The sequence below is a fragment of the Pseudorca crassidens genome, chromosome 21, assembly GCF_039906515.1.
Source record: "Pseudorca crassidens isolate mPseCra1 chromosome 21, mPseCra1.hap1, whole genome shotgun sequence".
NCBI classification, from domain to species: domain Eukaryota; kingdom Metazoa; phylum Chordata; class Mammalia; order Artiodactyla; family Delphinidae; genus Pseudorca; species Pseudorca crassidens.
In genome coordinates this window covers 3444144-3465534 of record NC_090316.1, presented here as the reverse complement: position 1 = coordinate 3465534, position 21391 = coordinate 3444144, and the positions used below count along the sequence as shown (strand labels likewise).

General features: G+C 42.6%; 1 protein-coding gene across 16 annotated transcripts in view; it reads left to right on the top strand.

Annotated features, from left to right (window-relative positions):
- Positions 1–21391, top strand: part of PSD3 (pleckstrin and Sec7 domain containing 3) — a 573112-nt gene that overhangs the window by 377907 nt on the left and 173814 nt on the right. The window contains exon 11 of one of the 16 annotated variants that reach the window (XM_067721852.1): positions 5074–6363. The exons of 13 other annotated variants lie outside the window; for them this stretch is intronic. In XM_067721852.1, coding sequence (XP_067577953.1) covers positions 5074–5085 — 12 coding nt within the window. In that variant the 3' untranslated portion in view covers positions 5086–6363. Of the gene's footprint in view, positions 1–5073; positions 6364–6639; positions 8544–21391 lie in introns of those variants that run through there. 2 more of the 16 variants (XM_067721848.1, XM_067721859.1) reach the window with 2 other exon arrangements.

The window sequence follows — 21391 nt, the reverse complement described above, 5'->3', positions numbered from 1 at the left end:
ACCCAAGATGTAAACACAGGTCTGCTTGGCTCAGAACCATTGCACTTTGCTGCCACCTTAAGTGCTATTAACCTTGGTGAAGCCACCGTTACTGTCTTGGCCACATTGAAATTTGGATGAGGCAGAGAGTATTAAGTAGAAATCTGCTGGTTTTGTTTGTTTAGTTTTTTTTGACTAGGTCAGAACCCGTGGAGACACAGAGTACCTCATAGTGGCGCACTACTGTTTTACATTTGCTTGTGTGATTATTTGATTATTTTCAGTGAATCGTTCTTTAGTTGATGTCTATCTCAGCGTAAGCTCAGTGAGAGCAGGAATCTGTCTGGTTTTGTTTAATATTCTGTTCTTAGTGCCTGACATAACAAATGAGGGAAATCATGGTGGTGAACAGAATTAAACAGGTGTTTTGTCTTTTGCACTATAGAGCTTATAGTTACTCTTATGTAACACCAAGTGGTGACCATTTTTGGTGAAATTATAAATATGATTTGAAATTATTAAGTACAGATAGAAACTGATAAGTGACCCAGACTACCAAGTGAACTAAGCAAAGAAATGGAAAATGAAAATTTGTGGGTTTAGAGGACTTTCTGATAAATGAAAGTGAGGCAGCAAATGCTCTCTCTGTACAAATCATCTTTTTTTGGAAAAAATGCAAGTACAGTCATGTACTGTAATTGGCATCGTTTCTTGCTTAGAGAATAATTTGCCTTTGGCGTGAAGCTCCACGAGGGCAGCGATATCTGACCGTTTTATTTCCTTCTGGACAGTGTGTCTGGCATGACTTAGGTACTTAGGGGATATTTGTTGAATTGACACTAAATGAGATTATTATGGGTGGGTTTATTGGATTGGCTTCTGGGACAGAATATTTTCTCAGCACTTACCATCCCATCTGTAATTACTGGTTTACTCACTGGTGTTGGTTCACAACCTGGCCCCATATGAGGAGGGCAAGGAGAAACCGAAGAAAGAGGCAGTCACTCCGGACTGGTAGGTGGCAGGTTTAATACGCAAGGGAACTTATGAGGCTTGTCTTGGGCATCTGAGACACAGCGGATCTCTGCACCAGCCCAGGGTCTTAAAGTTTATAAGCAGCCTTAAGTGGGTTCCCGTCAGGTAGGCCGTCCAGATGGTCCCAACACTACCTTACTGTCTCAAGGCCGCGTCCTTGAGCAGCTCCTAGCACGGGGAAGGCAAGTGGAATGCACATTCCGAGGGTGGGGGCTGGGTGAGGAGCCTCTGGGTGCCCAGGTCCGGCTCCAGGGTCAACTGGTAGACGTGTCCTCTTGATGACTTCCTCCAACAGCTAGAAGAACAGCTCTGGGAGGTCTGAAATGATACCACTTCTGTATCTGCATTTTGTATGTACTTTGGGATAGAATGAAGAGGACCTTCTTCCAGCACAGAACAAGGTTTTAGTGTCTTAGTGGTACATGAGAGGTTTTCTGCCCCTCCAGAAGGTCTAGTGACTTCAAGACAAAGTTCTTTGTTGCTTTTCCATGTGATGGTTTGAAAAGGTCTGAGCTGAATGTGGCAGTGTCAGTTACACAGAATTATGTCTTATGAACACAAAGATGCAGTTTTCCTTCTGTGTTTCTGGGCTTCTAAATAGCAAGTCTAATATATGACTCTTGTCTAAATGTCTTACATGACTGGATTTGGTTTATGAGGGATAAATAATGTTTTTTTCAAGTTTGGAACTATTTCATGCTTACAGGGTGGTTTCTCCCCCCGCCTCCCCCTCCCCCCAGCAAGAATGTTATTTAATTTTAAATGTAAGAAGGTTCTATTTAAAGATTTTTTTTCCCATCCTGTTCCTTTGTGTGTTTAAGGAACAGATGGAACTAGAGCCTGTGAACCTACAGGCGAGGCTGAGGGCCGCTGGAGGGAAGCAGCACATCCTCGTGGGTTGAACGAGTCAAAGACAACTTCGACCTTCAACTGCCAATTACCGAAGACAGTGATTGTTCATTAAAATTGGGCTTAGTTTACATTTCAGATAATGACTTATGAGTGAAGGAAATCTTTAGCCCCATGGCTAGACAAAACTTTTCACTTTTGTGCCCACCTGAGATGGGCAAGGATAAGCATTATCAGACCTTTATGAAAAGTATTAGTGGACAAAGGGAATGGGTTGTGAAACTAGCTCCTCAGGCTGGGATTGAAGGATAAGGGACCAGAGAGCAGGTCCAGTCTGTATTCTGAGAGAAGCTGTATGAGTTCTGTTTTGGAAAGTAGTCTGTGAGGTGTCTAATCCATTAAGGTGGTAGATTGGTGACGCGTGGCAACAGGGTTCTGGCACAGACTCTTAGCACAGAACAGAGGCAGGGGAGCCTGCGTGAGGTCTCATGTGGCTGGACCACCTGGGGATCAGGATCTAGTCCTGCCATGTGGGACGCTAGATGGCTGCCACCCTCTGCTGGGGTTTAAAATTGGTCCTCAGATTAGAAAAGGATCAGCTGGGAAAGCCTGGAAGAAGACAGGAAAAAAGCAGGGAGTTTTTATCTAATTTATCTCTTTTTATTATTTAAAGCCATTTGTTGTTTGTATGTACTCTCAATGACTGTGGTAAAGTAGATATTGTTCTCTGGAAGACTGACTAATTTTGTGATCATGTTGCTGTATGGAAAGGAATAGTACCCAGAGAATGGAACGATACCTACCTCACTCCTGCCATGTTAGGGGCAGGAAGCTTCCACACATTTTTCTGGCCCCCCAGACTGTTCCTAAGCTGTTGGTAGAGTTGATTTTTCACGCCTCCTCTCTGCAGTTATTACATGAGTGGCTGGCCTCCATTCACTTCTGGAGTCAGTCTCCTCATATTGGATTTCAAGGTAACCATTTTAAGCCTTAAAAGCAGTGTGAAAAGATGTGTGGTTGTGGAATGTTTAGCTTCAAGAAGCAAATAGCACAGGAGAAAAACAGCTTCTATTGGAAATTAGGAAACCTGGACACAAGTCTCAGTTCTGTCACTTAGTTATGAGGCCCTGGACAAGCCGCTTCATGTTTCTTGGGCCTCAGGAATCTTCATCTATAAAATGAAGAGACTGAAGGTGATTATTTCTAAGGTTCCTTCCAGCTCTCCCAATGAGATTAAGTGCAAATGAATGGCCTAGAAAAGAAATCATTTATTAGCACCTTCGTGACAGTAGCACCAGCCTCTTGAAGATGTCGGGCCATGTGACTTTGACTCCCAGGTCATATTCGCTCACTTTACTCTGTTCCATACAAGCCAGTGTGACCTAAAGAACCTAGGAGAGCCATGAGATCCTTTTACGGCCATCATTCTGTTCTGAAAATAAACTGAAGCTGGTTTCCTCTTGCATCTCATGCCTCTCTTCCCTCCCCTACTGTGTTAATTGTACCTCTGGACAGTTGATATTTAGAATTCATTACCACTTTGGCTTCTCTCCAGAGTGCTTAACTCAGTCTTCGGCCTTTTCTGCTAATGGTTCCACAGTGGTTTTTTGTGTTTTTTTTTTAACATCTTTTTTGGAGTATAATTGCTTTACAATGGTGTGTTAGTTTCTGCTGTATAACAAAGTGAATCAGCTATACGTATACATATATCCCCATATCTCTTCCCTCTTACATCTCCCTCCTGCCCTCCCTATCCCACCCCTCTAGGTGGACACAAAGCACCGAGCTGATCTCCCTGTGCTATGTGGCTGCTTCCCACTAGCTATCTGTTTTACATTTGGTAGTGTATATAAGTCCATGTCACTCTCTCACTTTGTCCCAGCTTTATAAAGAGGAAGGACGCATCTGCCTAGAAGCCACTGTCGTCCTCCCAACTATCTCACTGGAGTTCTGCCAAGTCTTTAGTTCATGGGTATCCAGAAGGTACCATTGTAATTGTGGCAGAATTTCCTGCTGACCCCGCCTCCCACCCCCAACTGGGTGCCAGCTGCATGTTAGGGCCTTACGGTATTGGTGCTGTACGTATCCCTGGCACCTGGCACCTGGTAGGCACACATGAGCAATGTATTAGATGGGGTTCAGTTCTCTGGGACTCTGCCTTTTGAGAGGTTTAGAGAGTTTTTCTTTTGACCATTAACTGGGACACTTTTTAGAAACTTGTTAGGGCTTGTGTACCAAATAGTGTCTTCAGTAAGAGAAAGCATCAGAAGGTACAGTATGGATTCCCAGCCTTCCAGTTAATTTGCGTAATTAAGTTTCTTCTACAATTTTTATTTGATATGGAAGTCACCTTTATTTTCTGCTAAAGCTTTTATGAAAAGTTATTTTGTACTTTAAACAGCTGCTGCTCTCCAGGAGGCCTGCCTCTATTTTATAGCAAGCAAGCTCCTCTGCACAGGCTGGCTGATGTCTAAAAACGGTCAAGCCTTCTCAGAGCAGGATGGGGCAGGATGGGGCCATCATTAAATATTGAATCTAGTTGTGAACCCCATATGTGCCTAACACCACAACTGTGGGTGATATAAATGTAAGGGGAGGAAAATTAGACTTATTCAGAAAACAGTTGGAAAACCATATTGTTTAAATGTTATTTAAGGTGTGCTACATTACAGGCATATTCACTGCATCCTTATTTATGAAGCAAAGGACTGCAAACTAAATGTCCAGTAATAAGACCCAGATACATCTGTATGCTGGAATACTGTGTAGCGATGAATCAGAGAGAGGGAGATTTATGTGTGCTAAAGTAGAATGATCTTGATGGTAAGGAAAAACAAGAAACAGAAAGAACATATATCATGCTTTCATTTGTAGCCCATAAGAAGAAAAAGGATACATATACACACTCACACAGTGTCCATGGATGGACTGTCTCTGGAAGGATGCTTAGGAATCTGGCAATATTGCTTCTTTCTGGGCAAAGGGACTGGGAAACTAATGTGGGAAGGAAACTTAAAATTCACTGCATGCTCTATTTTACCTTTAGGAAAGAAGTTCATTTTGCGTTAACTATAGTCATTTTTCAGAAAAAAAGATTATGCTGAATTTTCTTAAAAAGAAAATGACATGAAATACAATAGAGAAGGGAAACTTCCTGTACATTTAAGGAGTTTATTTGACAAGTAGTCATTGAGCTCCTGCTCTCTGCAGATGCTGTTATAGTCTCTGCGACGCGGAGGACTTCAGACAGCCAGGGATGCCCTACAGACAGGAGACGGCAGTCGTGATGGAGAGTGACTGGGGTCGGGGTCGGGGCTGTTTCAGGAGGGTGGCCAGAGAAGGTCCCTTGGAAAAGGTAACATTTGAGCTGAACCCTGAATGGTGAAAGCCAGGATCAGGGTGCAGCAAGAGAGTGCCCGGCGGGAGGACACCAGCAGGGACCATTCAGGAGAGCCTCGGCAAGCAGGCAAGCATGTGTTGCGTGTGCAGGTTGAGTGAGGCTGCAGTCCTAGGGAATGAAGACACAGGCCTGACTGAAGGGGACGGTGGTGCTGGGAAGAAGTGGGACTGAGTTCAGGTTGGTAGGGTGGGGTCAGAGCACCCAGGGGTCCTGAGTGCTAGGGGTCCCCGCCAGCTTCCTCACGTGTTCCCTGTGTTGTTCACCCTGACCCTGTGGAGGCATGGCTCTGTGCTCTTCACTCTGTCCCGATACGAGAGTGCTGGGAACAGTATGAGGAAACTGCGTGGTGTGTGGTGTGGCTCAAAGTGAGGATTTGAATGCGGCTCTGCCATCACCTCCCGAACTGACTTCTGCCGCCTATGAAGAGGGGGTTTTACAATCCCCACTCACCTCGACCCCCTCACAATGTTTTCAAGTTGAGAACCCAAATGAGATAACCTGTGCTACTGCTGTAAAGTATAAGGTGTTAAACAGGTGAAAGTTGTTATTAGGAATGACATTACAGGAGGAATAATACCAGCTGGGCAGTCTTTGGATAAAGGTAACATATTTGGGTAAAGATAGGATATTTCTGCTAAACGTCCCAGAAATCAGGTTGTATATCAGATTCCATTTCTGTACATGGCAGCACATGGTTTTCATTCTTTTTATGTAAGCTTTTTGGTGGGGAAAAGGAAATTAAGTTCATCAGGAGGTGTCTTCTCACTCCTCATTATTCTGCCTGGCAAATACCCAAACGATGTGCTGCTTTTACAGCATGTTCCCTGTTTCTGACACGTTGAAGCAGGGTCTCGTGTCTTCCACTAGTACTTTTTGAATTTTTATCTTGGCTCTGCTGCTAGTTCCTTCATGGGTTCTACCTCAGGCTTATTTGTGTTAAATGGAGATATTGGCCTATAGAATCACCATATGCTTAAGTTAGAATTATGCATGTTCTAAACGAGTGACTTTATCATCATTTTTTATGTCTTTGGAACATGCTTTGTAAAATATAAAGTCACTGCAGATTTTTTTTTTTTTTTTTGCGGTACGCGGGCCTCTCACTGTTGTGGCCTCTCCCGTTGTGGAGCACAGGCTCCAGACGCGCAAGCTCAGCGGCCATGGCTCACGGGCCTAGCCGCTCCGCGGCATGTGGGATCTTCCTGGACCGGGGCACGAACCCATGTCCCCTGAATCGGCAGGCGGACTCTTAACCACTGCGCCACCAGGGAAGCCCCACTGCAGAATTTTTTTTTTTTTTTTTTCTTGCGGTACGCGGGCCTCTCACTGTTGTGGCCTCTCCCATTGTGGAGCACAGGCTCCAGATGCGCAGGCTCAGCGGCCATGGCTCACGGGTCCAGCCTCTCCGCGGCATGTGGGATCTTCCCGGACCGGGGCACGAACCCGTGTCCCCTGCATTGGCAGGCGAACTCTCAACCACTATGCCACTAGGGAAGCCCCAGAATTTTTTTAATTTAAAAGGTTCAGTAGCTTCAGATTACCTGGGAAGAGAGGAAAGTTTACCTTAAAGTAGCCAAAAATGATGTCATAGACTCTAAACTCTGCATTCTTAAAGCAGAGAAGATCTCCAGGATCGTCCAGAAGCGATTATCTATTATCATCTTAGACCAGACTCTACCAAAGTTCTCTAATGTCTTTGTTTCGCTCGTAGCAGAGTTGAAGCTTCATGGGCTTCAAGGGTGGGAGATGGGAAGTGGAGAGGCCAGAGGAGGTAGGAGGTAGCCCCCGACGTGGGGTGCAGCCCAGCCCAAGTCCAAGCTTCACCTGCCAGGCTCACTGTCAGCAGAGGAGACAGCCCACATTCCTGAATAGTGCTCAGGAGCTGTGCCTTGTACTGTACAAAGTTTGTAATCCTGAGTCATCAAAGAAAAGATCAGATTTGAGGAGTGGGGTCGGTTGAGGCAGCACTGTCTTCCGGATTGGCATTTTACAAACTATTTTAAAATTGTATTTATATTAACACTAAGCCCTCCTTTATCTGGAGGCTTCTGTGACTGACCCTGTATACCCCAGGGATTCCAGATAAGTGAGGTATTGCAATCCTGAGTATTATACTCAGAACTTCACATGTCAGGAACTAAAATTCTCTGGTCTTCTATTAGCTTCCAATTTGTAATTCTCACTCAAGGGGCTGCATGCATTCTTGTGCTGACAGAGCATTTCTAGCTCTTAGAAAAGCTTCTTGCTCCTTCTTGGTCAGAGTTGGCTTTATGTGTCTCACTCTAAGCCATATTTAAAGCTAACATGTGCTAACCGATGGATTTTTTTTTTTTTTTTAAGTTTTCAGTATGAGAGGGAGGTGACACACCATCTTTATTCTGGATTTCTCATACGGGCTGACCACATTCCTGGTTAAACGTCTGGCTGTAGTAGTCTGAGGCTGTAAGAAACATTTAGTTCTTCAAAAGGCAATGCAGTTTGAATTACTGTTAAATGATATGTGGCCTGGAACAGGAAGGGGAGAGGAAAATAAATGCTCATTGGGATGGCTTTGTGGCTGTCATCCTTTTCCTTGCTTGGAATTGACTGAGCCTTTTGATGCCCATCGTATTTTTTTTTTTCTTTTTGAAAATTTATCTCTGTTCCCACCCCACGTAGTGCCTGACAGATTACTTGAGACTTTTATTTGTGGTCTCTCTATTTTGTTGTTGACATTAATAAGCTTGCTGCGCAATCACAAGAGAAATAGTGTTGCTATTTGGAATGTTAATGAATTGCTTGCCTGGCCAATTGCCATTTGTTCCAGTGTGTGAATATGGGGTGTGTGTGTGTGTGTGTGTGTGTGTGTGTGTGTGTAACAGAGAGACAAGTAGCAGGGCTGGGGTTGCTTTTTTTCCTGTTCGCAGCCAGTGACGTGAGCTGTGCCTGGAACAATCAGACTCTCTGCGAGCAGGGTAGTTGACGCTGGAGGAAGCAGCCTGGTGTTTCCTGGGCTAAGGCGATCTCGGAGCTCTGAGCTGCTCAGGCGCGGCCCAGCGGAGCTCCTCCAGCATAAGAGCCTTGCAGCGGCTGGAAAGTGCCTTTGTATTTCTCCAAGCCCCTTCCCCGGTCAGCCTGCAAAATGATTGGCGTGAACAGTGTTCAGAGTGCCAGCAAGGTGCGGGTGAGGACCTCAGGCTCTGTGAAATATTCCCGGGAGGATTCCATCCGGCGGCAGTCACACCGGTCAAAGTCTATGAAAATTTCCAACTCCTCAGAGTTTTCTGCCAAGGAGACCAAGGTAAAGAGACACCACGTTCAAGCATATTGACAGTTGTATGTTAGGATAATGAAATTTGGTACAGTTTTTGCCAGCGTCTAATGTGCAATGACAAACTGAGAAAGTACAATGCATAAAATGGCTCTAAGATAATAGGTGAGAGGGTGGTATCTGAACTCCAGATATTAAGATTGTGGCGTGGGTCAGTTTTCTAAAGAGCCAGTTTGTGGAAGACAAGGGTGAAGCAAGGCTCAAAATGAAATGATAGTGGAGAAGTGTTGGTTGGCACATTGATCGCGTTTTAGTCTCAGAAAGGTTGCCTTGACAAATGACTTGTCAGTGCAGTGTATTTTTAGAACATCAGGAATACAGAGACAGTGTGTGTGATTTTATCGTTCAGATAGGTCCTCTTGCCTTCCCTCCTCTGCTTTCCCCCTAATATGTGGAGGGCAGACCTGGTCCTATTACACTACATCTTTAGCTCATTCAGAGCCTCAGGTGTATGTAATTGGGAAGAATTTCTTCTTTCATGTTCCTTACACATATGTATGCTGATGCTGTGCTGCCATTATTCACTTGTCTTTTTGTGACTGTCTGTAAGATAACATCATCTCTGCTCATATGAGATGTGAAGGGGGTGATTACGTAGTGAAATGGGCATTTACTACATGCAGTATATTCTTGAGATTCTTCCCACCACCATCTGTGTGAACAGGGTACTCAGAAACACTCCCACTCCACAGGTTTAAAAATGGAATAATGGAATCATGGGATCACAAAACTCTGGGGCTGTAGATGTAGATGATTATGCTGGAGACTCGGAGGTTTGATGTGTGCAGGGGAAGCTTCAGGAGCAGAGCTCGGTGTCACCCGGTCTCCTCACAGGTCCCTCCCAGCTGCTGTCTGTGACATTTACCTATTGAAAGACTTTGGTAATAACTGGGTGCCCTCGAAATATGGTGGGGGTAAAGGGAGGGGGCAGAATACCTCATATGACTTTAAGAAACATGTTGGCTTCTTACCCACTCCCTTAGGCTGTGACACAGTGGGATCTAACACCATCAGTCATTAGCAGATTTTCTAGTTAGAATGTCTTCAGATGTAACTCTTTCCTCCTTGTATTTTTTTTTTTAAAGCTGTAGCTTTAGGAAGAAACATGTGTTTCTTCGTCCATGTGTTCACCGTCCTGTTAATGTGACCTGCCTGGGGATGTATTGGTTTCTACTGGAACTGTTAGGAGACCTCCTGTGGTGTGATGACTACTGTTTCCTGCTGAGATAGACCTGGATGGCTTATTATATTTTTAAGTAGCTAAGTGTATGTGGGCAGGTATGTGATTCTTAACATGTCTCTGATTAGCTTCTATTAAGAGTGCTAAGAAGCATGTTTAGGTTTTGTTTTAATATGGATTGTACCTACAGTATCAGACCATCATCATCTACCAACAATCCCGATGATAATTTAAGCATTGTAATATTAGTCTATTTGCCCAGAATTATGGTTGTGTACTGTAATGTAGGAATCTAGCATACATGCCAAATGGAAGGACGCTCTAACTATCTTCTCTGTTTGTCACACAGTACAGGTTCTTCTGTTTGATTTGATTCTATGCAAGAGAAAGCCAAGCATTTTGGCGGGGGAGGGGGAGTATTGCAAACATAGCAAGGAGAGAACAGCATAAAAGACTTCTGGTAGAATTGTAGGCAGTAGGCCATCACATGGTACTTTGGAGATTATAGTCAAATTTTTTTAAATTATATTTTTTGAGGCATAGGAAGTTCTGGAGGGTGCATTCACCCACTATCTCACAAGAGATATTTTTATAGCATTATGTAGTCTTTTAAAATTAAGCCCCAGAAGTAACTAACAGAAAATCATTAGAATGGGAAATTAGATAGATTAAACATAATCTTTCACTAACCATTTTTGTTCCCTAAATGAGGTAAACTGAATAACACTATAGGCTTATACCCTAAATGTACTGAACCAAACTATATTATAGATGTGTATAAATACATATCAACATGAATTCCTGTCCACAGTGTACATGTTTTACTCTGGAGGTTAATAATCAGAATTTTCATTCACCTTACTTTTTTAGCACTTAAAAAAGTGCTTCTTTTTTAAGAAGCTTCTTTAAAAATGGAATAATGGAATCTTGCTTCTTCCTGCTAATCATGTAAATAACACGTTTTCATTATCTGACTCTTCATCCAAAATGCAAGATATCTAATTTAATGATTAGAAGAGATACCATCACCACTGCCTGAAAAAAAAGCCAGTAAGGTACCATTAACTTGGGGTATGCTCCTGGGACTTACTTTTGTGTCTCTGGAACTCTGGCGTTTTCTAGAATAGGTGCAGTCATTGTGGTCCCTTGTCAAGGAGCTGGAGCTATGTAACATGTTTTGTATCCCTTGAAAGCTTTAGAAGAACACGTACGCGTTTTGTGGAGAACACATGCGTTATTTAAATGTCTTAGTGAAGTCTGACTTTGATGTGGCTCTTTATCCGCTAAGGGCCTGCTGGTGGAAGGGTACCCATGAGCTCCTGGCTGAGAGGGGGCGGCCCAGCTGCTCGCTCTGCTTCTGACCCAAGGAGCATTTCGGGTCGGTGTCTAAAGACTGGCACTCCTGAGTCAGGCGTGCGCCATGGAAGAAGATGCCGATCAAGCCTTGGTTCTGCCACACGTTTCCACATCCCCCTGGAAATATAAGTTATTTCAGCACTGCGCAGTTTTCAACTTGAGTAAGCCAACTATCGGTTTAAAACATAAACCTGTAAAAGCTCATGTTGACAATATCGCTTTCTCCTTCCCTGTCTCTTGCCAACTACACTATGCATTATAGATGAGGGGGTCTCAACGAGACGCTTTTCTATTGTGGTTGTAGGTCAGTGTGACACGCATGGTTGACTCTTAGGCATTTTTTAAGAAATTGTATGAGGCTAGAGATTAAACCAGGAGTTCTTTGGTTGGTTATCATCTGGATTCAAGCGAACTGTTTCAAGCTATTCAATAGTACAGCAAAGAAATCAACTTCTCCAACAGTCAGATTGCAGAGCAGAACCCCTGGCACTTTGGGTGGTGCCAACTGAAAACGGGGGCCTTTTGCTCTGTGCTGTGACAGCATCCCTGTGGTGGGCCGGGGTTTTGCTCACTAGTCAGCAGTGTGCACCTAGACAAGTCACTTCTCCTCCCTGACACTCACCCACAAAGAGCAGGGGTTGATGAAATGATACCCTAGTTCTGAGCAATGTTAATTTTAGAAACCTTGTGGGGATTGGTGATGGTTATTCCTCTGTATGAGGAACCTAAAGACTGAGCTAGATTCAGGGAAGGTGAGTTTATATATATTTTGAATAAACCTCTTCCTGTGCTTGGTGTTAACCGTAAACACATGAAAGGAAAGTGGAAGGGCCTAATTCATTGCTTTGCAAAACTCGCTGCAGTGGTGTGAAAGACACCATCAACTCTGTCCTCTCCCTTCTGCAGAGGCTTTGCTGTAGTATTGTTAGGTAAATGTTAATCATTTCTCCCTCTGGGAACCAAATCTATACACGAAGGAACCCGGAAGAAATCATTACTGTGCCCCTTTGCGACCTGAAGTTTTTCTTGAGAGGTTTGTGGATTGTCATTCTTGACCAGATCTCTTTTTGTTCTTTAAACTAAGGCTTAGAGCCCGGGAACGAGATTCTGGTTCAGTGGGTCATGTATGTCTGCCTATTCAAAAAATGTATTTCTCATATAATATGGAGAAAACCTTAGTCATAATTTGGAAAATTTCCTGCGAATGTCTTTTTGTATTTTTTTATTCTTAAATTGAAGTAGAACATCTTTTAACCTTGTAGATTCATCCTTCAGTTGGATCCTTTCAGAAGGACAGTAGATCTAAACTATTAGAGCCAGAATATGAAGAACATCTCGCATTACTAGTTATGACCCTGGCACATGAGAGAGTCTGAGAGGAGGTGTCTTTCACAAAGTAAATCTGGTTGTGCAAAGATAAAAACAGTTTTATCTCCAGACTCTCCTTTTCTTATATCGGCTCTACTGTCTTCACGCTGGAATCACTTCTTGTGATCCAAGAAGTTATGCTTTTCCCTCAGGTGTGATTCTGAGAAACTAATACATTTTGATATTTTAACGTGGTCTTTACCCAGAGGAGGCCTTAAGATACCTGGCCCTTCTGGAAAGTAATGCTGCAGACTACGTAATTATCAATAGTTGTTTAACCCTTTTCAGACTTGACTCAGCCTTGCCTCCAAATAGAAGCTTTCACCACTTTTAGTTTTATTTTAAATTCTAAAGCTAGCACAGTGATACTGGTTTTTGTTGTTAGGTTTGTGTTTTTGGATTTTCCTCCAGCCCCTAACTCCCCCTCCCCTCACCCCAAGTTATTTCTGAATTTTTCAGATCCTGCCAGTACTTTCATGTAAATTAGTACCTTTTTAAAGGATGATTATTTAGGACATTCAGCAAACTATGCTTATGATGGGGTGACACCTGTTGACCCTTGAATGTAATTAAAAGCGGATCTTCACTATCCTCCTATTTACCTATTTTCATTTGCTTAAGGTGCCCGTGGTTTTGTACTTGGTTTGAGTGTCCTTAGAATAATCCCAGTGTCACACTGCATCCAGCTCTGCTGCACTCGTGCCTTTCTGTTTGAACACGTTCTTCCAGGGATGGTGTACTAGGCTGGTGTTTCAGAGCTTCCAGGAAGTATTTGAACATTGTAAAGAAGATGCTGGTCTGTGTCATCATTCCTGGCAAGCTAGTATATTAGCCTTGTCAGAATCAAGGGAAGGGAAGAAGAGAAATCTGTGAAATAGTGTTAAGATGGGAGTTACGGGAGAAAACAAAAAAAACTTGCATTTTTAAGATAGTCTTTGTTGAAGATGCAAGGAGGTTAGCATGGCGATAACCTGAAGTCAACCCTCAGGAGCCCTTGTGTGGGAACATGCATGGTGACCAGATGTCCTGTGTTTCCCAGGACGATGCCTTCCTTTATTGAAACCTGTTGTTAGATTATGCTTGGTTGCCTGGTTTACATTTCAGGGGTTGCATTCCGCTTAAGGACTAACGGGAAAATTTTGGAGAATGTTTTTTATTTACTCATGCATAGCGATACAGAAACCATGAGCAGCCGGGCAAAGTAGCTCCTCCTCAGTAACTTATTATGGGGTTTCTCTTCTATCTTTGGCTTTTAATTAAGATTTTTGAGCATTATCTTATCTTCCAAGCAGTACACTCTTTGAAAAAATCTGGTCTACCACGTTCTGATGGTACAACATTTTGGTTTACACACAGATCATCTGATTTCAGTGGGATTTGTATTTCTACGTAGATTACTCGGAATGCTTCATGTCAGAATTTTCAGGAAAGTACTGGGTGAGGCCCTCTTCCTAGCCTGGCTCATCCCCTGACACGACAGGGGTTGCAGCCTGCAGTGAAGTGTTGGAACATGAGGTACCCAAGGCAGCTGGAGACATCAGTATACTTGTAATCGCTCTATTCAGATCTGGCAAGCCAAGTTTCTTTTTGACTCCAGTAAATCAGGCGAGAGTATGCAGCTCTCCCAAGCCCAATCGCTGGTCTCCTCCTTGCACCCAGGTGCGGTTTAGTGGTGTCAGCCTCAGGTCCACAGCTGAGAAGCTAACGGGGGTCTGGAGGGGCTGACAGCGGGCAGGGGAGCCCCTCCAGACCCTGCACCCGCAGTAGCCATGACAAGGGCGTCACTTCCTACTGAGCTTTTTATTAGAGCTGTCTCCTGAGACTTCACAGCATAAGTAAACCAGAAGGTTTGAGGTCTAGTTCACTAGCTAGACCTAATAGACAGAAAAGGAAAGCGCTTTGAGCGAAGAAGTTCTTTCCTGTCACTTAGAGGCACTGATTAAGTACCAGCTTTGTACTGATTTATGACAGTTTTCTTCCTCAGAACACTTCTTGAAAAGCAGTTAAAATAGAAAGCTCTCCAGAATGCTTTTATTATGATTGGGCAGTGTTTTGAGGGGGTTTTTGTATGCCTCATCAACCCCCTGCTGTGATGTCTGAGATCATGATTAAATGGTATTTATATGCTGCAAAAGCATAACTCTTAAAATTAAAATTTAAGATAACAAATGTGCTTTTATCCCTATGCCTACATAACCCCACTAAAATGACAGTAGAACTCACAGATCTTCAAGGACACAGAGAATGAGATAAATTCCCTGAAGATGTCAACAAAATTCAAAAGATGGAAAGATTTGTTAACCGCAGAGAGAGCTGAAACTCAGGTGCCTGCAGACCTGGAAGCCCATAGAACACAGGAAAGGCCTAGGAATCAGAGTCACTGCCTACCTCTGAGGGCAGTGGGTCAAAACAGAACAATCCCTTAAGTCCTTTAAAATTGGTTACTGGACCCTCTAGATGCCTTCCCCTGCTTTGCAGAGCCTAGTGACCATATCCCCCATCTTCTGCAGCTCCTCTCAGAGACTTTGGACTTAGGAAATCAGGCTCAGTTGAGGCCAGCAGTGGGATTCCCACATTGAAAATAGGCGGGTTAAGTGAAAAGTACACACATTTCACAATGGGCAGTCTCTTCGTTCTCTCCTCACCCATCTTACTTGAAGTTACTGGAAGAAGAGAAGGCATGGTGTCCAGTACACAGAAATCTAATAGCAGAGAGTCAGAGGGGAACCCCACGATGATAGTAAAGGGGAAGCCCCAGAACAGCAGCTCTGCGGGAGATAGAAACCGACCAGTTTGTTTGTTTGTTTGTTTATTAGTTTGGTTGTTTTGGGTCTTAGTTGCGGTTCTTTGTTGGCAGCGCGCAGGCTTCTCTAGTTGCAGCGTGCGGGCTCCAGAGCGCACAGTCTCAGTAGTTGTGGTGTGCAGGATAAACTGACCAGTTCAGATTGGAGTGGGAGAATAGAGGATTCCAAGGATGCTTCCAGCAGTGTCACTGAGAGAATATGTGAAGTGTTGGACCATATGGAGAGGAGATTCCCCATGTGGTGATGAATTAGAGATAGGCTCTTAGAAAATGAAGTCAGCAACAACAAAATGAGGTCATGATTAACATCGGGAAAAACAAAAAGTTCACAAAGAAGCAACTGTGGCCTACTGCACACATAGCTCAGCAGTGAATTACATCTGCCTAGTCATAACAAGGTAGGCACTGAAAATTGATGTACCTCTAAATTGTGATTGTGATATAATTTTAGTGGGAGGATCGGGAGTGGAGGGGGGAGTAAGAGCATACTGTGTGTGTGTGAGAGAGAGAGAGATGGAGGGGGGGAGAGGGAGAGATGGAGAGATGGAGGGGGAGAGAGGGAGAGATGGAGGGGGGCAGAGGGAGAGAGGGGGAGAGAGATGGAGAGAGAGGGGGAGAGAGATAGAGAGCGAGAGGGAGAGATGGAGGGAGGGAGAGATGGAGAGAGGGGGAAGAGAGATGGAGAGAGGGGGAGAGAGAGGGAGAGGGAGAGATGGAGGGAGGAGAGGGAGAGATGGAGGGGGGAGAGGGAGAGATGGAGAGAGGGGGGCGAGAGGGGGGAGAGAGAGGGGGGAGAGAGTGGGGGGGAGAGAGGGAGAGAGAGAGAGGGAGAGAGAGAGAGGGAGAGAGATGGAGAGGGAGAGGGAGAGAGATGGAGAGGGAGAGGGAGAGATGGAGGTGGGGAGAGGGAGAGATGGAGAGAGGGAGAGAGAGAGAGAGAGAGATGGAGAGAGAGAGAGAGAGAGAGAGAGAGATAAATGCTCTTCTCCAGAGCTCCACAGTTGAAAGTCAGTAGTTCATACTGAAAATAGAAAAAAAAAAAAGGAGTTGAAAGAGGTTAACTCTGGATAACAAAAATCTGAAGTAAATAAATCAAAAGATTGTTATTCATTACATGCCTTTTAGTAATTTTAATTATGAAAATGATAAACATATTCCTTTGATAAAAGTTTAAAAATGAACAAAAAGGAACATGGACAACATATATAAGTACACATGAGACTGGAATAATTTCCATTGACTAGAATGGTTTGTGTATCTTAACTTTGTGTTTAGCAAATACCAAATAATAGGGACTTCTTTTTTAAAAATTTCATCTTTTCCCAGACACTGTATTCTAGCAGCTATAGGACTAGACCATGTTCTGCTGCTGGTTGCTGTCAAAGTTTTCAGTCTATAGTGAAAATGTTAGTGAAGGTATGGTCCTTTCTTGGGAAACAGTGCTTTGTCTTGAGGTTGTCCTTGTTAATTATTTTGATGGAATGATGGCAGTAGAAGATAGTGTTTTGTTTTATTTCCTCACGTGACAAAATGAAAATCTGGCAGTTCTAGGTGGGTTCCCAAACCTCTTTTCAAAATTTTCCTATTCGTGAAATCCCAAAGCCTGGCAGCCACTGGATTAGATTATTTAATTTAGCTGTATTGATTGTTTTGGATGAAATCTGTTTCCATTTGGTTTGTCTTCATTACTTTGTCTAATGCATGGAAATGACAGAGAACAAATGCCATGCCTGATGTTCTCTCTAAATGTCAGAGTCCCCAGGAATCATTTTTATAAGCCATTTATAAAAAGAACTCTGCATGTTACTCAGCAAACAGTTTTTTAACTGTGTACATTAACTTTATCATCATGTCCATAATCATTAAATATAATTGATCATTTTCTCAGGTGTTTAAAAACTTACTGCATGTAATTTACGAGGTTATTTGGAATTTGTTTTCTTTATGTACTAAAATTATGAAGCTTCCTTTATTATGGTATGTGCCTGCCACTTCCCAACAAGTAAGGCTTACAACAAGAGGGTCTAATAACAGATATGGCAGGTACAATCCAGAATCTTCTTTGAAAATATTGGTTATTGTTATATTTTTCAAAAGTATGGCCCAGCTATCCAAATCCAGACAAGTTTTTGATAGATAAATCAGAGGATTCGCGTATAAGAATTAAAAGCAAAATCAGGAGATGGCTATGAAGGCAATGAATTTGAAAATCATGATGCTTATACAGGTCAGAGAATAGTTACATATGCTGAAGAATACTTTGGAAGTTAACCTTAACTCTTATGGAAGAAGGTGGTGATTTACTAAGACTATCATTACATTAACTTTTTCCAAACTATCAGGCTCTGACGATTGCCACATTAAATCACATCTACATAATGTTTTTGGACATTAGTTTTTAATGCCCACATTTGTTTGAAGATGAAGATCTTTTCAGAATATATGTTGTAATCTTTCCATTGGTACTTCAGTGAATTCCTCTTCTACCTGAGATACATATCCTCTTCCCAGGAGGGTTTTGACGTAGTCACAGCAAGTCCATCTTGGGAAGGACAAGAGGTGTAAAGCAGTGAATAAAAACCTCAGCTCTGGAGGCAGATGGTCCTATGTGTGAGTTCCAGTTTTGCCACTGGAACTCTGTCACCTGGGAGAGTTGCCAGATTTAGCAAATAAAAGTACAAAACACCCAGTTAAGCTTGAATTTCAGGTAAGTAATAAATAATGTTTAGTATAAGTATGCCTCATGCAAAGTTGGGGGGTGGTAATACCTATGCTTGAAAAAAGTTAGTCACTGTTTATCTGAAGTTCACATTTAACTGGCCTCCTGCATTTGATCTGGTACCCTACAACCTGCAGCAAGTAACAATCTGCCTACTCTATAGCTTTGAGATCAGTGAGATGGAATAAGTCATACTTATTTCATAGGTTGTAGAGAGTTAAATGAAATAGTACATATAAGTGCTCAGCATGTAGCAGCTCAATAAATGTTACCTGTATGGATCATATCTTCTCAGTTGTCAGACACCCAGCCTGGCATGTCCTAAAGCGCGACTGTAGCTGCAAACAGTTTTAGCCATCCAGGTTGGAGTTCTCTTGGGAGAATAGTATACTAGTCTGAGTGGTCAGAGACGTGTACTCTTATTGTTGTAGGTTTTAGAGGGAGAATTATATAACAGATTCAAGCTCCTCTGCCCCGAAGTGAAGACAGGAAGTGAAAGCCTAGATTTTTCAAGGGAAAAAAAGTCAAGGAGAAAATGTGAAAGGCTTTGGAATCAAACTGCCTATGATTCCTTTTTGAGATCTCCCACCTAATAACACTCTCTTTACCCTCTCTGCACCCCCATTTTCCTCATCTGTAAAATGGGAATAATACCCATGGGTGGTGGTGAAGAGAGAACAATGTCATACATGTACAGGTCCCGGCACTTGTTAACTACTCAGTAAATGTTGTTGCCATGTTTGTCTATAATGCCAGACTGCCAATTTGATTCAAAATAAGTGATTCTCCCCAGGCCCAGCATGCTTGGCATGGGGAATGGAATGGATGGATTCTGGATGTTTACTTCAAGTGTCCTGTAAAGTCTTGAGTAGGACAAGCATGGGCTGTATGTAACAATAGTACCTTTCATTCATATATTGCTTTACAAAGTACAGATGTTTTCATATTGACAATTTGATTTCATCCTCACGATTCTGTGAGGTAGATTGTTGTTATCTTATCTTTACTGATGAAGCAACCAAAGGCTAGTGTTAGTGGCCTAAAGTCACACAGCTGATGGAAGGGGCAGGTTCGATACAAGTGAACTGATTTCTAGTCCACTGTTCTTTGTTCTGTGCTGTGGCCTCCCTGATGGGAGTCATGGTGTCAGAGTCATCATCACCGAGGTCCTTGTCTTCTCAACACCTGTTTCTTTAAAACATGCCGTGGTCAAGACAATTTATGAGGTATCGTGGGGACTAAAGAGAGGCAGAGTCTTGATCACATGTGAGGAGTTTAAAATATAGTATCTAGATTTTTAGTTGAAGAAGTAAAGCATTTATGGTGTGGTAAACATTCAAATGGTACAGAAGGTTATCCATAGAAAATTCTCTCTACCACTCCATTCCCCCAGTTGCCTTCTACAAAGGAAATCTCAGCAGTGGTTTCTTCTGTATCCTTTCAGAGATGTAGTGAGAGCAAACGTAGATACATTTTTTCCACAAGGTAGGAACATACTAAACAGACTGTTTTGCACCTTACTTTTCCCCTTTAATCGCATATTCTAATATAGCTACCCCAGTTTTAGCTTAAATGACTTTAAATACTAATGGAGAGCAATCTGTCTCTGGTGCCACTGTTGAAACTGTCTTACCCAATTTTTTATTTGTGCTTAATGTGTGGGAAAATGGGCCATCCTTCTCCCACAATTTAGGAAAATGGTCTGATACATCCCCAGTCTGCACTGCTGCCCCCCCAAGCCCGGTCACACCACCCCTCACCAGACACCGCCAGTCTCGATGCAGCTTCCCTTGCTCTCTTCCAATCCTTTCTCCACTTGGTGGCCAGGGCGACCTTTAAGTACATGAATTAGAGCAAGTCACTCTACTGCTAAAATGCCCCAGTGGTTGCCCAACACACGTGGAATTAACCCTTGTTTTCTGGTCAAAAACCCTGTGTGACGTGGTTACCTCTTTGTCCTTGTCAGGACCCACGTCTCAAGCCACCGTGCTCTAGCCATGGTGGCCTTGTTTGTTTCTCAGACCCACCAGGTTCAGTTATGCCAGGAGCTCTTTCCCTTTATCTTCCTATGGCTGTCACTTACACCCTAAATTTCCTTGCAGAGAGGCTTTTTCAACCATCCAGTCTAAAGCTACTTTTTGAGTTATTGTTACCTTATTTTAGTTACCTTATAATAATTATTTGGCAGCCTCCCAGAAAGTGAATAATCTTTATTTGTTTTCTTATTCTTTTACTGTCTGTTTCTACCCCCACTAAATCTAAGTTCTATGCCTGTGTTGTTCACCACTGGGCTTTCAATGCCTGTATGAGTACCTGACAACCTGCCCACCTGACAGGTAGTAGAGACTCAGTTGACTGAATGTATGAATGAATGAGTGAATAGTTTTAAGAGATTTATTTATACAATATCGTTACAGTTGTTACAACTGTTATGTTATACTATACTGTTCATGTCCCAAATATGAACTAGTCTTCTAATAGTTATAAAAAATACTATTCTGTATAAGTACTTATACTGTATACAATACTATTATAGAAAAAATGCAATCTTATCATTGTTTATTAGTTATAAAAAAATACTTTCCCCTGACCTATCAGCATATGTTAGGATAAAATATTTGTTGTGGTTACTGTATGCTAGAGCAATACAGTGAGTCAAGCAGGCATGCCACATAGGCAGTTGGAGCACACAGGTGACAGAGATGCATGACAGGTTAAACGAGAATGGAATGAATAACCGTCAGCACAGGTACACTGTTTTCTCAGGTAAGAACTCAGGATCGTGGATATCTTTCCTTGTGAAAACATTACTTTTAAATAACTAAATAACAAGTCCTGAGCTGATATAACAGAAAGTAAAAGGCAAAGAAATGGAAGAATCTGAATAGCGTTGTTCGTTTTTAAATTTGTAAACTAGCGTCTAGTAAGTTTTTAACAACAAAGCATTTATTGAAGTTGTAAAATCTATTGCTCAATCTATGTTAACTTAAAACATTTTATATATACTGTATATATACTACGTTATAGTATGGTATATATGTCAGTATTGCATCAGGATTAAGGCAGACTTTACAAGCACAGACTTTGGCTTCAGTCAGACCTGTCTTCAGATCCCCAGCTCTGCTCTATGACCTTTGGCAGACTACTTAACCTTTATGAGCATTAGGTATGTCATTTCTAAAGCAGGGATAATAATACCTCATTCATACAGTTGCTGTGAGGACTCAGATTAAATAGAAATAACTCTCTTAGCACGATGCCTCACGTAGTGTGGCCTCATAGATGGTTATATTATTATCTATCATCAGTGGAATATCAGCCATTGAGAAATGGCTAGAGCATCATCACAGAGTTAGAGAAATCTCATCAAGTGAAACATCCAATATCCAGAA